Here is a 15355-nt window from a genome sequence, read left to right on the forward strand (position 1 = left end):
CAAACTACTCGTCATCGTCATCACCTCACAAACTTGAGGAGCGTAGACAGCGGCGACCTGTTGGTGTCCGGCATCATGCCTCTACTGCCCATGCTGTATGGAGGATGGCTGTTTGTGCGGAAGAAAAAGTTGCCGCGAGCCCTAAAATATAAAATAAAAAAACCGGTCAAGCGCGAGTCGAACTCGCAAACGAAGGGTTCCATACCATCGTATTTTCACATTTTTATATGCAACACTTTAATGACAAGTCAATGACAACAGCGCCATCTATATTTCTTTCAGTATTTCTTTTATTTTTTTAATGGTGATATAGGTTTTTTTTCACACGTTCATAAATTCACGGTTTTTGGGATTTTTCCCTTTACTTGTGCTATAAGATCTACCTACGGGACGTAGGTACGCTATATGTAGGTTTTCTTGACAGACACGACAGCCAGACAACAAAGTGATCGGTCCTATAAGGGTTCCTTTTTCCTTTTGAGGTACGAAACCCTAAAAATGGCATATAAATCTTTATCGGATGGGTTCGAAACTAGTCGGGATAAAGTCGACTAGACACGTGAGTACAGCCGGGATAGATATTATTTATAATATAAATCATTAGCCTAAAATGGCAATTTGGAGATTTATAACTTCTGAATTTGATCTAGTCTGGCCTGGGGGGGCTTCGGCCGTGGCTAGTTACCGGCAAGTGATTTGGCGTTCCGGTGCGATGTTCGCTAAAAGTCCGGATTACTAAACCCGCCATCAAAATCAAACAAATTTTGGTTTAAATGTTAATTTATCGAAAAAATGACACAGCGAATCTAAATATATAAAAAGAAAAGGTGACTGACTGACTGATCTATCAACGCATAGCTCAAACTAGTGGACGGATCGGGGTGGGCATGCAGATTATGACGTAAGCTATTATGACGTAGGCATCCGCTAAGAAAGGATTTTTGAAAATTCAACCCCTAAGTGGGTGAAATAGGGGTTTGACATTTGTGTAGTCCACGCGGACGAAATCGCGGGCATAAGCTTTGCTTATAAATAGGCTACTTGACATTTTTTTTAAGTTGGTCTTAAATGGTTAATATTTGTCCTATTATATCAAAAAAATTAACACTATATTTTTTTGCGCCCTAAAAACCGTAAAACTTTAATTTAAAAAAATATTTTTCTTAGACAGGTGAAAACACTGTCGGCCATGTTTGGCCGATAGATTATCTGTGCTCTGACGTCATGCATTTGTAAACAACAGCATAACCACAGAGTACATTATATATACTGAGCATAACCTACCAAAGTTTAATAAACATGACTTCTATACTAGTTTACATGAAAAATATAGTAATTATCGTTATTGCATCATCCGAGAATGTAAAAAACGCATCGATAAAGACCACAGGAAAGTTGTGGATTAGAGTGCCCAGTGAAATAAATATACGTAACACGCAAAGACTTGCTTAAAGGGATCCTATATGACTAACGACTTCAACCCAAATTTTTATTTTTGCAAAGATCACTTTGTTGTAAGTCTTACTTAATAACTTATTCAATTTATAAAGAGAAAACGATATTTTTTTACGTTTACTATGAGTTTTTAGAAATATATAAAAACTAGCTTATGCTCGTGACTTCGCCCGCGTGGACTTCATAAATTTCAAACCTCCATTTAACCCACTCAGAGGTGGAATTTCAAAAAATCCTTTCCTAGTGGATACCTTCTCTTTACCTACAAAGAACACACTCACCAAATTTCATGTATCTAGGCCCAGCTGTTTAGATGTTTAGGCTGTGCGTTGATATATAAGTTAGTCAGGACTCTAAATTTTATATATATGGATACTACGTTAGTCCCCGCGTGACATAGGACTGACATTTCTTTGTTTACATATTTAATGACGTCACATCATGGCTGACAGCGTTTTCTGCGTTTCAAATAAAAATAAAAATTGTATTTTTTTAAATTGGATTTATATATCCATCCTGCGTTTTTAATAATTGTTATTGATATATTTCGTTGTTTTAAGCAAAATACTATATAAATAATCATTTATTGGACGAAATTAGATATGAGTCAAGTAGCCTATTGCTTTTTGGGCAAAGTATCAATAAGTGGCAAAGTCGGCTAGTGTGACGGTAACTGAACCATTTAGAACGTCTTATTTAGGAAGGTGGAATAAGCCCTTTATGATCATCCTTCCATCCAAATAAGCTGTGATAGCCTAGTGGTTAGGACGTCCGCCTTCTAATCGGAGGTCGGGGGTTCGATCCCGGGCATGCACCTCTAACTTTTCGGAGTTATGTGCGTTTTAAATGTCAATTGCTTTAACGGTGAAGGAAAACATCGTGAGGAAACCTGCATGCCCGAGAGTTCTCCATAAACATAATGTTCTCAAAGGTGTGTGAAGTCTACCAATCCGCACATGGCCAGCGTGGTAGACTATAGCCAAAACCCTTTTCACTCTGAGAGGAGACCCGTGCTCTGTATTGAGCCGGCGATGGGATGATGATGATGATGATCATCCTTACCGAGTATTTGCCAATTCCCCCATGTACATTGTGGTGCTAGGTGGTTGTTTCAGAGACAGCCAAGCGTCGTGGTTTTCAGCTGGCGTCGCCGGGAACGCGGTTCCTGAATGTATGGACTCTACCAGATATCGCCATGAACGATCGTGACTGCAGAGATCTACAAGTTCAATAATTCCTGGTCAATCATCAAAACCCCCACTAGGTGGACGGACGACATCAGTACCCTTAGTACGAGATTTTATGTCTTACCAACGTTGATAGTATTCGAGAGTCGAAAACCTTCCGCATTATAGTAAACTGGATCTTAATTGCCTTGTTTTAAAGCTCAAGTTTGTCTACACATCTACAGCCAGCGCTCCAAGCGGAAACGTTGCGAAAATAAAATCAGTGGCCTTAAATTTTTGACTTCAATTCAAGGCTCTTTAGGTCCATTTTGCTTTGATGGTATTGTGTTACGACTCTCGAATTCTAGCAACGTTTGGTAAGACGTAAAATCTTATACTAAGCGTAGACGAGTGGAAGGGAGCCGCTGGATTCAGGCGGCGCAAGACCGTGGCGTGTGGAAGTCTCTACAAGTGACCTATGTCTATCAGTTGATGATGACGATGATGATGAATCACAAAAAAATACGTCTTTCTCATTATGTAAGTACAGTAGGTACGCGATAGGTCGAGATAGCAATCGGGGTGGGAACGTCCCGCACACCCGCACGGCCCCCGCGTTAACCAGGTTAACCAGGAGCGCGGATGACGTGCGGGGGTCCGTGGGTGATGTGCGGCTGTGCAGGAGGTCCCCCACCTCATACCTCCAATTGCCATCTTGACCTGTCGCGTTTTGTATAGGTGGTGAAATATTATTCCAACATTCAGCGACTAAGTAGTCAAGTACAATTTAAAGTCAAGTACAATTTAAAAAAATACAATAAGTTGGATAAAAAACTGGTGATAGCTAAAGAAGAAGGTTTTTAGAAGTTAATTAGGTAAGTACCTATGTGTATTTCAATCAATTAAAATATATCACTTGGTATGAAGAAAAGTGAAGGAAAACATGCCTGAGACTTCTCCATAATGTTGTCAAATGTGTGAAGTCTGCCCACCCGCACTTGTTTAGCGTGGTGGACTAGACCTTAATCTTTCTCATTGAGAGGAGAGAGGTTAAGATAAAGTCGAGTTGATACTTTAGATGTGGCAGGCGCGCTGATTGGCCCGTTACAGATTTTACAGGGATGGCAAAAGGGATCCTACCTGGCGTTATAGTTTTAGTTGGGCCATTATGAACGTGCGAACTGAGCCATAAATCATTTTTATCAGACCTTTCGCTCGCACTTACAAGATGTTCTGGTGTTGTGTGTACCATTAAAAAAAGGATTTGTCGATAGTTGATAACAGGTTACAAAGAGCGAAGGGAAACAAATAAAAAAGTAGCTACTTTGGACGAACGGCATCCCTTTATCGACAACGACTTCTGCGGCATTCTCACTCCTTATGACCGTAATGATTTATGACCCTACTAGATGATGCTCGCGACTTCGTCCGCGTGGATTTAGGTCTCTAAAAATCCTGTGGGAACTCTTTGGTTTTTCGGGATAAAAAGTAGCCTATGACCTTCCCTGGGATGTAAGTAGGATGTAACTCTGCAACAAATTTCATCAAAATCGGATAAACTGTTGGGCCGTGAAAAGCTAGCAGACAGACAGACAGACGCACTTTCGCATTTATAATATTATAAGTATGGATATAAAATTAACTCGCACGTTCGTAATGGCCTATCTATAGGTAGGGCGTACTGCATAAAAGCATGAATTTCTTATTTTATTACCTTCAGGAGTAAACATGTCGAACTTCCCACTTGGGCACCCGGGTTGCATGCCGTCATCAACGGAGTAGTTGGGCCACCAGTCAACCGTTCCCGTGGACTTGCTGGTGCCGTATTTCCCTGGGTTGGTGTGGATGATGTCCACGAACTTCGCGCATGTCCGATCCAAGCCGGATTGTATGGAAAACATGCCATCGAAGAATGCTCGGGCTGGATCCAAACCAGTGATCCTGAATCATGAAAAATGTTTATCGGTATGATTTTTAATGTACCTACATTTGGCCTAGGTTCTTATTTATTCTAAGGACTTCTAGTGCTGTAATAGTGTGCCTGTTTATTTGTTTGTAAATCACGCAAAAACTGCTGGACCGATTGAGATGTCCCCTACGCCTGCATAGCCAGTATAGCCGTCAGGATTGGGCTTAGAGTGTCCCATGAGTTGCACTTTGCTCATGTTCAGACCAGCTCGTGAACGAAGCAAGTGTATACTTAGTAAGTATCCTTACCTGGTCATGAGCAGTGGCCCGTAATAGCCTAGTGGTTAAGACGTCCGCCTCATATTCGGGAGGTCGAAGGTGCGATTCGGGGTACGCACCTCTAACTTTTTAGAGTTACGTGTGCTTTTAACCGACTTCAAAAAAAGGAGGAGGTTCTCAATTCGTCGGAATCTTTTTTTTTAAGCAGTCAAATATCACTTGTTCTAACGGTGAATGAAAATATCTTGAGGAAACCTGCATGCTTGAGAGTCTCAAAAGTGTGTGAAGTCTGCCAATCCGCACTTGGCCAGCGAAAAAGAATAGAATGAGAAGGGAGAGAGGAGATCCGTACTCACTAGTGAGGGTTGGGATGGGTTGATTATGATGATGATTACCTGGACAGAACCTGTCCCCTCTGCCGGGTCCACCTGCCAGCATAGCCCATCACGTGGGCGCCTAGCGAGTGTCCCATGAGTTGCACTTCGCTCAGGTTCAGACCAGCTCTTGAAAGCGTTAAGAGTGCTTCGCCTAGCTCTTGGCCGATCTGAAAATATCATTGTTCTTTTGAGGAGTAAGTACATAATTGAATGCATGTTAGAAACAGAAGATACTTCTCTTCTTCTTTCAAATCACCTACTAATTTACGTATCCACCTATCTACCTGTAAAAATGTTTTTATACACGTAGGGAAAAATGTCCGCTCGAATTCGAAATAGCTCTTCCACATGCCACGGTCTCGGATCCATGCGACTCGTTTGATGTCGTTCGTTTATCTATAGTCGGGAGGGAGTCTTTGCCTTCTGGGGCGGCATTCAAGCAGCTTGGGACCCCAACCTCTATCGGTTTTTCGAACTGTGTGCCCTGCCCATTGTCACTTCAGCTCCGCAACCCTTTGAGCTAAATACGTCGGCAATATGTCAGCTATTCTGGTTGTCCTAAGGATCTCTTCATTTCTGATCATTTGATCACGTAGCGAAACTCCAAGCATAATAAGTATAGCTCTCTCCATCAATTCGAAATACGTGTACAGTACGTACAAAATTCAATAAGTATTCTTAGTGGCAATTAGAATCGGATTTTTAAAAGGAACTTTCAAATAGCAGTGCTGTAGGTATAGTCCGCGATAGTTCGAGTTGGCAATGACTTATGAGGACGCCCCGCACATCCCCCGCGCTCGCTCGCACCGGGTTTGCGCGGGGGTTGTGCGGGTGTGCGGCGCGTCCTCTCCCCGATTGCCATCTCGACCTGTCGCGTACTATACATTCCTACTACTTAGACCTAGAGAACGTTGCACATCGTATCATGCAACAGGTTGGCACGTGGCAAAAACCCGATAGAATGTAGGTAGGTTCGACATTACTTGTATGTTTATCCGAATTGGTAAAGCTTACCCTTTACAGGTAAAAACATCCGAAATGTAGGTAACCTTAGGACCAAATCCTACGTTTAAGGTATGCAAAAGGAGTCCTCGGTATGAGATAAAAATACCTTGTCTAATTATGGTTTAAACTGCGCAGGTCTAGGTACACGAAAAAATATTGCATCATTTAGAATTCAGTACTAAATTGTTTATGGAAATCGCAATTATGATTTCTGTGGATCAAACAAAAGGGCACTCACTCGTTTAGCATTTGGTACTGCAAGCAGCGCGTATCCAAGAGGTATACCCAAAACACCACTCTTGGCTTCCTCCTCCCAATCGAGTAGGATTATGTTCTTTTTCTTAGTGCCTATATAGGCAGTAAGAACTGCCGTGGTGGCTGGGCCGTTGCACTTTCCTCTGTACCCGAATGTGTATATGAGCGTCCGAAGATTAGGGTCGAAACAGGGGTCGTGCAGAAGCCTCACTGGGTCGTTTAGAGGCGTAAATGTGTAGTTGTTCATGGAGCTGTGGATAAAATAACATAGCTATAAGAATAAGCCTGCTGTTTAACTTGTATCTATACAGGCGGACTACATTTGGACTGCAAGTCGACTGCAAAATTGCAGTTGACATAACTGCATTGCAACTGCGACCGACTGCGCAGCCTGTGTGCAGTTCAAACTGAATGCGCATTGCCCGTATTAGAACTGCACGCCGCCGACTGCAAGCAGACTGCGCAGTCGATCGACAGTTGCGAGGCAATTGTGTCAACATCATCATCCAACATCCCAACTGCAATTTTGCATTCGGCTTGCAGTCCAAATACTTATAGTTCGCCTGTATAGACGACCTTCTGACGGTTCTGTGGAGTGGACGGACGGAGTGGGAGAGATGGCGGTTGCAGGTTGACGTAAAAGTAAAGTTGCCGTTACTCCTCCCTCCTAATTATAAAATTCCAGACAGGCAAACCCTTATACATTCGTATTTTAAAAAGTGAAGATAAAGTACGCTTGCGTGTAAGACACGTACAGTGCGACAAGGCTCTTTTGGCGCGTGGCGAAAATCGGAACTAACGTTGCCGTCAAGTATCCCCTTTGTTCTTGTTTGAATAGTCTAAATCTCCAACAGCGCCCCCCTGTCAATGTCATTCAAGTGCTAAAAGAGCCTTGTCGCACTGTATGTGTGTAGACTGTAGAATCTTTGGATTAAACGACACCTACGAGCATACTTAGAAACATGGCGAAGTCGTTGTCCGTTGTGAAGTACAACTATTTTACAAGTCACTGAGATAAGTCAAAGGCCTGCTGTCCGGAAAGTTTTAGAGACGGATTCAAACGGGAAATAACCCATTTTTTAGTAGACATGTGACTTGCAATATTATGGTCGGCCTTACCTATCTACTTATCGTTTTTATGTGAGACTTCATTATAACTTTTTATTACCAATACATATTATTTTATAAAAAAGTAACATTCACGGTCAACGATCATACCTACTCATACCTACTTACTCGTTATTGCCATGACCAGAATATCATCTCATCTGTGATTGGGAAGGTTTATCACTAACAAACAAAACTACTAAGCAGTTCATAATAAGCTATATCGACTATCGAGTACCTACCTACCGCTACCTAGAGCGGGAATGTCTCTGGAACCTATTTAACAGGAGTTACGACATGGCATAATGACGTCTCTGCCATAAGCCATTCTTCACTTCTGTATGAACCGGGCCTTAGACTCTCTGCTCTTCTAAGATATATTTTTATGATTCACTTGTAATACAATAGATAAGTATAATTGAATAAAAATAGAACTGATATTAACCGATTACCTACTGTTGCTTGCTATTCGGTTGGCTATTTTTGTTTGGTTTCATTAAAGCTGTTATACCTATATAATATCTCTCACTCACGATACTATATATATATATAATATAGGCTATACTCACGTGTTTATTCGACGTTAGCCCGAGTAGTTTCGAACCCATCCGGGGTCCTTTTTCAGAAGGAGTCAGTTCGCACACGCGTCGCGGTTAAGACTGCGTGACCGTGACGTGACGTTCATGACCAGTTTTTTTTTTTTTGTGTGTGATGTAACCATAAATTCACGGTTTTCAGATTTTTCCTCGAATGTCAGCTATAAGACCTACCTACCTGCCAAATTTCATGATTCTAGGTCAACGGGAAGTACCCTGTAGGTATATTGACATACAGACAGACAGACAACAAAGTGATCCTGTAAGGGTTCCGTTTTTCCTTTTGAGGTACGGAACCCTAAAAAGAACTGCTGTACCAAGAGGTCATCGACTGTTACTTGCATAAAAATTAGTTCATGTCCTTATTCGGACCCCTATGTCCTTAATCACTATCGAATATGCTTAATTACAAACCTTGCGAACGATATCAAAATGTAAGCAGGTAAATGCCCACCAAAACAATCAAGGAAATTAAGCCATCAAGGTTCATCAATTGACCCTATTGTTTGATGTAAAACAATTAAAGAACTCTGACTCTACTTATGCATTTTATAAGAAATTAGCTTATGCTCGCGACTTCGTCCACGTGGGCTACACCAATTTCTAACCCCTGTTTCACTTCCTTAGGGGTTGAATTTTCAAAAATCCTTTCTTAGCAGATGCCTACGTCATAATAGTTATCTGCATGCCCGATCTGTCCAGAAGTTTGAGCTGTGCGTTGATAGATCAGTCAGTCAGTCACCTTTTCCTTTTATATACCTATTTAGACTATAGATGATGCCCGTGACTTCGTCCGCGTGGATTTAGGTTTTTTGAAAATCCCGTGGGAACTCTTTGATTTTCAGGGACTAAAAGTTGCTTAATTATGTCAATTTCCGCAAGCTACCTCTGTACGAAATTTCGTACAAATCGGTAAAGCGGAAAGGCCTTTAAGAATCTTGTGGGACTTTTTTGATTTTCTGGGATAAAAAAGCCTATATGACCTTCTCTGGGATGTATGTTAACTCTGTACCAAATTTCATCAAAATCGGTTAAACTGTTGGGTCGTGAATTTAATTTAATATTAAAATATTGATATTTGTAAGAGCGGTAATAGCCTAGTGGTTAAGACGTCTGCCTACTAATTGGAGTGTCGCGGGTTCGATAAGTTAAAAGATAAAATATCACTTGCTGAAAAGATTGCATCGTGAGGAAACCTACGATCTGCGAGTTCTCCATAATGCTTTCAAAGGTGCGTGTGACGTCTGCCAATCCACACGGCTGGCGTGGTGGACTATGGCCAAACCATTTTCATTTTGAGAGGAGATCCGTGCTCAGTAGTGAGCCGGCGATGGGTTGGTGACGCTGATTTTAACGAGATGATACACGCGACTTCGTCCGCGTGGATTTAGGTTTTTAAAATCCCGATTAAAATTGTGATTTTCTGGGATTCAAAGTAGCCTAGATGTTCGTCTCGGGGATGCAAGCTATCTAAGTCAAAATCGGATGCGCCGTGAAAAATTACAGATAGGAACCTAAGCAAGCTTACGCATTTATAATGTTAGTAAGTAGGTATGGATTTTCATTTCTTTAGAAATACTCTTAAGCGGTTTTCCACCTGTTCTGTGCTGAATCTCAAGGTTTCATTTTGTTTGTATTACTTAATTCTATTATGAAAATGAATACATAATTCACCTCGCGCGAAGACGAACAACCGGTCCCTTACGCATACAACAAACAAAATCAAACTCACTCAGTCGAAAAGAAAGCGGTCGAATGTGGTGTTACGTATAGAAATACGATAATCTGTACTAAACAATGTGGGACGGCCCATTAGTCTAGTTATGAAGACCTTGGCAAAGCAATTATTATAATGTGCGGATGATATTTTATCATCTATTAGTGATACGCGTAGACCACAATTTTTTTTTACAGATACTTATATTTAATTAATAGGTACCTACTATAGGTAAGCTGTGGTAACCTAGTGGTTAGGACGTCCGCCTTCCAATGGGAGGTCGGGGGTTCAAGCCCGGGCACGAACCTCTAACTTTTCGGAGTTATGTGCATTTTAAGTACCTAATTATAAAATATCACTTGCTTTAACGGTGAAGGAAAACATCGTGAGGAAACCTGCATGCCTGAGAGTTCTCCATAATGTTCTCAAAGGTGTGTGAAGTCTACCAATCCGCACATGGCCAGCGTGGTAGACTATGGCCAAAACCCTTTTCACTCTGAGAGGAAACCTGTGCTCTGTAGTGAGCCGGTGATGGGTTGATCATGATAGGTAATACTTGCAAGTATTGGAAGTGGAATTCTATTTTCCCGTGAGGCGGCCTCACGGGAAAATATCCAGATTAAAGTTATCTCTAAGTTACGTATGCCATTTATAAGTATTCTAACTAGCTTATGCCTGCAACTTTGTTCGCGTAGGCTACACAAATTTCAAACCCCTATTTTACCACCTTAGGGGTTGAATTTTCAAAAATCCTTTATTACTGGATGTCTACTTTCTAATAGCTACTTGCATGCCAAATAGTCCACTAGGTTGAGCTGTGCGTTTATAGATCAGCCAGTCTCATCATTTGTCTGGTGGGAGGCTTCGGTCGCAGTTAGTTACCACCCTACCGGCAAAGCCGTGCCGCCAAGCGATTTAGCGTTCCGGGACGATGCCATGAAGAAACCAAAGGGGTATGGGTTTAATAAAACTGCCATACCCCTTCCTGGTTAGCCCGCATCCATCTTAGATTGCATCATCACTTACCACCAGGTGATATGTATATCTGGATATAGGTCTGAATAAATAAATAAAAAAAAATAAAAAAGTTAGTCAGCTTTTCTTTTTATATACTTATTTACAAGATCGGTTTAGCGGCAAAAGTTTTACACAGGTAAGTAGGTAGGTACTTACGTCGATACTTATCAAGGAGATATGTAGATATAAAAATTAGTAAGGATTCCCATTCAGTAAGTATAATATTAGAGGTCTTTGTTAAAGAAAATTAAAAGAAGACCTCTCGTTTAACCAAGGTTGAAACTAGAAAAATGCGATTATTTTTGTTTCCAACCGAATTTGATACACACGTACACATAATCGTAGGTAGTTAACCTTATGGAAAATTTAACAATAGCCCCTGCAGGTCTTTTATTAAAATGCTGCTCGGAAAAGCTTTACGTAGGTGCATAAGGCCCCATATTTATTTATTTTAACAAAAACTATTCTTTTTTTGGACGTTTTGATTTTGTAACGTACAGTGAGTGGAAGGGTAAGGTCTAGCCGCGCGATTTTCTCGCAGAATTCTTTGTAAGTGATTGCTATACAGCTTACAGATACAGCTTGCATCCCGGAATCCTACATAACCTAAGTATAAGTACTTTCTATCCCGGAAAATCAAAGCTTTCACAATTTTTTTAAAAAACCCAAGTCCACAAGGACGAAGTCGCGGGCATCATCTAGATTTTAGTAGTATACTCTATAAAGGGCAAATATAAAAGATTATCTGCAATTTAAAGGATTTAAGTTTGACTTAGTAACAAAAAATAAATAAATAAATAAATGTTAGCACGTCGAATCATATATTTTAGAAAGTAGAATTAAATTAAATAACGCAAAATATTCATTAATTAGGTATGTTAAATTAATAAGATGATTATACACGAAAACGATATTAGAATAAAAATTAGCTCTGTCACTGTCTAGTATAAAAACTTCCAAAACTTACGTTAGTAATAGGGCCGCAGATTACAATATCGAAAGAGTTAATTGTGCCATAGATTTTACAGAATCAGAGGTTACGATTTATGAAAAAAAAAACCGTTGCCGCTGTAACAAAAAAACCGGCCCAATGCGAGTCAGGCTCGCGCAACGAGGGTTCCGTATTACAGTCGTATTCTTTCGACATTTTGCACGATAATTAAAAACCGTGATGCATAAAAATTAATAAAATCTGTTTTAGAATGCACAGATGAAGCCTTGTAATAATATGATACCCCACTTGATATAATATAAGTAGTTAACTTACTTCGAAAATTGAAAATATTAATTATTTGTTCATGACTACAATTTTTTTTATGTGATGTAACCACAAATTCACGGTTTTCAGATTTTTCCTCGAATGTCTGCTATAAGACCTACCTACCTACCAAATTTCATGATTCTAGGCCAACGGGAAGTACCCTGTAGGTTTCTTGACAGACCGACAGACAGACATACAACAAAGTGATCCTATAAGGGTTCCGTTTTTCTTTTGAGGTACGGAACCCTAAAAATCAGGATTTCAGCATTTTACCTATGTATAATGCGTAAATAATGACTTCTCACGCACCGTTATATTAAGTTAACTTTGTGTCAAATTTCAAGACAAAAGTATGATTTTAGTCCTTATTTTAAAGGAGAACCCATAGAGTTAAAATGGCGCGTGAGAAGTCATTTTGTACGGACTATGAGTGCCAAGTGATCCGTTACACATCTTCAAAAAAGTATAACTACTTACGATTTATAACATCTGAGCCAGACCCCATGTGAGTAATCGAGTGAATACCCTGAAATATTTATTTTACATAGGTAAATGACATGAAAAATATTGGAGTTTATGTATTTTATTTAATTACTAGATATATTATCAGGTATAAAGAATTTTTATTATTTAGATTAATTTATATTACTTTTGAATGTATTAAATAGTACTTAATTACTTTTATTGTTATTAAAAAAAAATGTTTGCAATACCATAAAAAATGCGATCGGCATCCGGAAAACGCATTTTAAAAGTAACCATATTTCTTTATATTTTAGTTAAAAATTCAAAGACAGCAAATGTGAAAAATATACCCATAGATAACACAAAAGAGCATATTAACTAAAATCATCTATAAATAGAATTTCTTCAGTTTACAATAGTTAAGTAAGAAGTATATTTTTAAAATATAGTTAAGTAGTTAATATATTATACTTTTTTCTAAATATTCCTATAATTCCTATTAGGTTACTTACCAATTAAAATGACCCAAACAGTCCAAAACATTTTGTTGCAACTGCACATGTTCAAAATTAAACCGAAAACGATTATTTTTTCGGCAAATTCGAGCGTTTTTACGTGCGTATGCTATCGCCGTAGCGCTGCGCTTCAAACACTACAATATAAACACTCCCGCACATACCAATAAACTGCTTCACATCCGATTTCAATGTTAAAACCAACGCCGAAACATGACATAAATTTTAATTGATAGGAAACACGTGTTTTTAATCTCTATGATTTTTTTTCGCACTGATAAATCGTCACCTTGAGCCCCTTTTTTTCGTCCGAAATCCTTCATAGATACCACTGCGCCCGGGGAGGCACGGAGGTTATGTCGGACTCTTACGAACTAAATCCGAACGGTGTTCCACGCATCGCCTCGTCACATGAGTATATTCTGTGGTCTGGTGGCTGGTCTGTCTCACAGAGTCTGAATGATGATGGATGGCAATCGGGGTGGGGACGCCCCGCACACCTGCACAGCCCCCGCGCTAACCCGGTGAGGTATAGCGCGGGTGACGTGCGAGTGTGCGGGGTGTCACCCCGCCTCATACCCCCCGGCCATTTCGACCTTTCACCTACTATAGGCCAGTACCCGTAGTACAAGATTTTACGTCTCACCAAACCAAACCAAATTCGAGAGTCGAAATACTTCCGCGTTACAGTAAACTGGATCTTAAAAGCCTTGTTTTAAAGCTCAAGTTTGTCTACACTTCTACAGCCAGCGCTCCAAGCGGAAACATTGCGAAATTAAAATCAGTGGCATTGAATATTTGACTTCAATTCAAGGCTGTTTAGGTCCATTTTACTGTAACGCGGAAGTATTTCGACTCTCGAATTTGGTTTCGTTTGGTGAGACGTAAAATCTTGTACTACGGGTACTGTTCGGGTTGCTCCTTCGTCCCGCACTTACTGCACGATTGTTCTTTAAATAATAAATAAAATAAAATAATTTTATTTCAGGCAATGACAAAACAAGTTACAACCCATAACAATATACACACAATATGGAGCAGATTACATTAAATATTAGAATTGAATTGACTAACAATAAATGTAAAAAAATAAAATAAAAAAATGGAGCTAACAATTTAAAAATAAACTAATCTAAGTAAAGGTGTTATTATCGTACCGATGCAGGTTGGACCAATGTTTTGTGAAAGGATTACTAAGATCCTCTACAATAGCACATAAGATAGCGTTGGTACTGTATGTCAGTCTTTCCCAGTAGGAAGCCGTCCTCGCTCGGAGTATGGCGAAGAAGTCAGGGACCCTTGCAGCAGCAAACATAGCTTTAGCACTGCAGAAACGCGGGTGCTTCATTAGGATGCGGAAGGCGTTGTTATATTGTACCCTAAGTGCATTATAGCTGCGCTTGGTAAACTTTGTCCACAGCTGACATGTGTAGAAACATTGACAAAAAGCTTTAAATAACGTCACCTTCACATCATCAGAGCAACGAGCGAATCTGCGCGCTATCATGTTAGCCCGTACCGAAAGAGCCCTGCGCTCCCTCTCCATATCTCCGTCATCTTTTATGTCTTCTGATAAAATATGGCCCAAATATTTAAATCTCTTAACAACCCGAACCGACGACCCATTCAAATACACCGGCGGAACGGTCTCCGGACCCTTGCCCGCTTTGAAGACGAGTATTTCAGTTTTTGCTACATTATATTTGAGAGCATGTTCTGCAGCAAACTGCTCACAAATATTGAGCAGTTTCCTAAGTCCGTTTATTGAGGGGCTGAGAAGCACCATGTCGTCAGCGTAGCTCAAATTGTTAACACAGATGTTACCAATATGGCAACCGACTTTGGTACTTCTCAGCCTCCCAATAAGGTCATTGATATAAAGGTTAAATAGGTCCGGAGACGTCAGCCCTCCTTGACGAACGCCACACTCTAGTCTGTATTCACTAGAGAGTGCATCGCCCCATTTTACGTAGTTAGTTTGGTTCTCGTACCAAAATCTCCACAGATTCGTTAATTCTTTTGGTACGTGTCTATCAAGTTTACGCCATAGTATTTTGTAATTAACGAGGTCAAATGCCCGGCTTAGATCTAGAAAACATGCATATACTGAAGTATCTCTATTAACATAATAGTTTACAGTATATTTGAGACTTAAAATAGCCGAATCTGTGGAGAGTCCGGCACGAAAACCAAACTGAGCATCATCAATATTAAAATTCCTGGTCAGTTCGG

General features: G+C 40.1%; 2 protein-coding genes across 2 annotated transcripts; both read right to left on the reverse strand.

Annotated features, from left to right (window-relative positions):
- Nucleotides 1-20: 20 nt before the first annotated feature.
- On the reverse strand, nucleotides 21-13471 carry LOC117984506 (phospholipase A1 VesT1.02-like). Its single transcript, XM_034971139.2, has 7 exons — nucleotides 13121-13471; nucleotides 12621-12669; nucleotides 6429-6696; nucleotides 5204-5352; nucleotides 4336-4562; nucleotides 2518-2674; nucleotides 21-141 (listed from the first exon to the last, which is right to left on the reverse strand). The coding sequence occupies exons 1-7, from the start codon at nucleotides 13167-13169 to the stop codon at nucleotides 21-23; spliced, it is 1020 nt and encodes a 339-aa protein (XP_034827030.1). The 5' UTR covers nucleotides 13170-13471.
- A 784-nt stretch (nucleotides 13472-14255) lies between these two features.
- On the reverse strand, nucleotides 14256-14909 carry LOC138402676 (uncharacterized). The gene has a single exon (XM_069500253.1). The coding sequence runs from the start codon at nucleotides 14907-14909 to the stop codon at nucleotides 14256-14258; it is 654 nt and encodes a 217-aa protein (XP_069356354.1).
- Between the last annotated feature and the right edge of the window lie 446 nt (nucleotides 14910-15355).

This window comes from Maniola hyperantus, chromosome 8 (assembly GCF_902806685.2).
Source record: "Maniola hyperantus chromosome 8, iAphHyp1.2, whole genome shotgun sequence".
Lineage (NCBI taxonomy): Eukaryota > Metazoa > Arthropoda > Insecta > Lepidoptera > Nymphalidae > Maniola > Maniola hyperantus.

Coding starts and splice junctions, on each gene's coding strand:
- LOC117984506 (XM_034971139.2), bottom strand. CDS start 13,169: ATGTGCAGTTGCAACAAAATGTTTTGGACTGTTTGGGTCATTTTAATT. Junction 5,353..6,428: donor CAGTACCAAATGCTAAACGA/GTGAGTGCCCTT, acceptor TGATATTTTCAG/ATCGGCCAAGAGCTAGGCGA. Junction 4,563..5,203: donor AGGGGACAGGTTCTGTCCAG/GTAATCATCATC, acceptor TTCATGATTCAG/GATCACTGGTTTGGATCCAG.
- LOC138402676 (XM_069500253.1), bottom strand. CDS start 14,909: ATGGTGCTTCTCAGCCCCTCAATAAACGGACTTAGGAAACTGCTCAAT.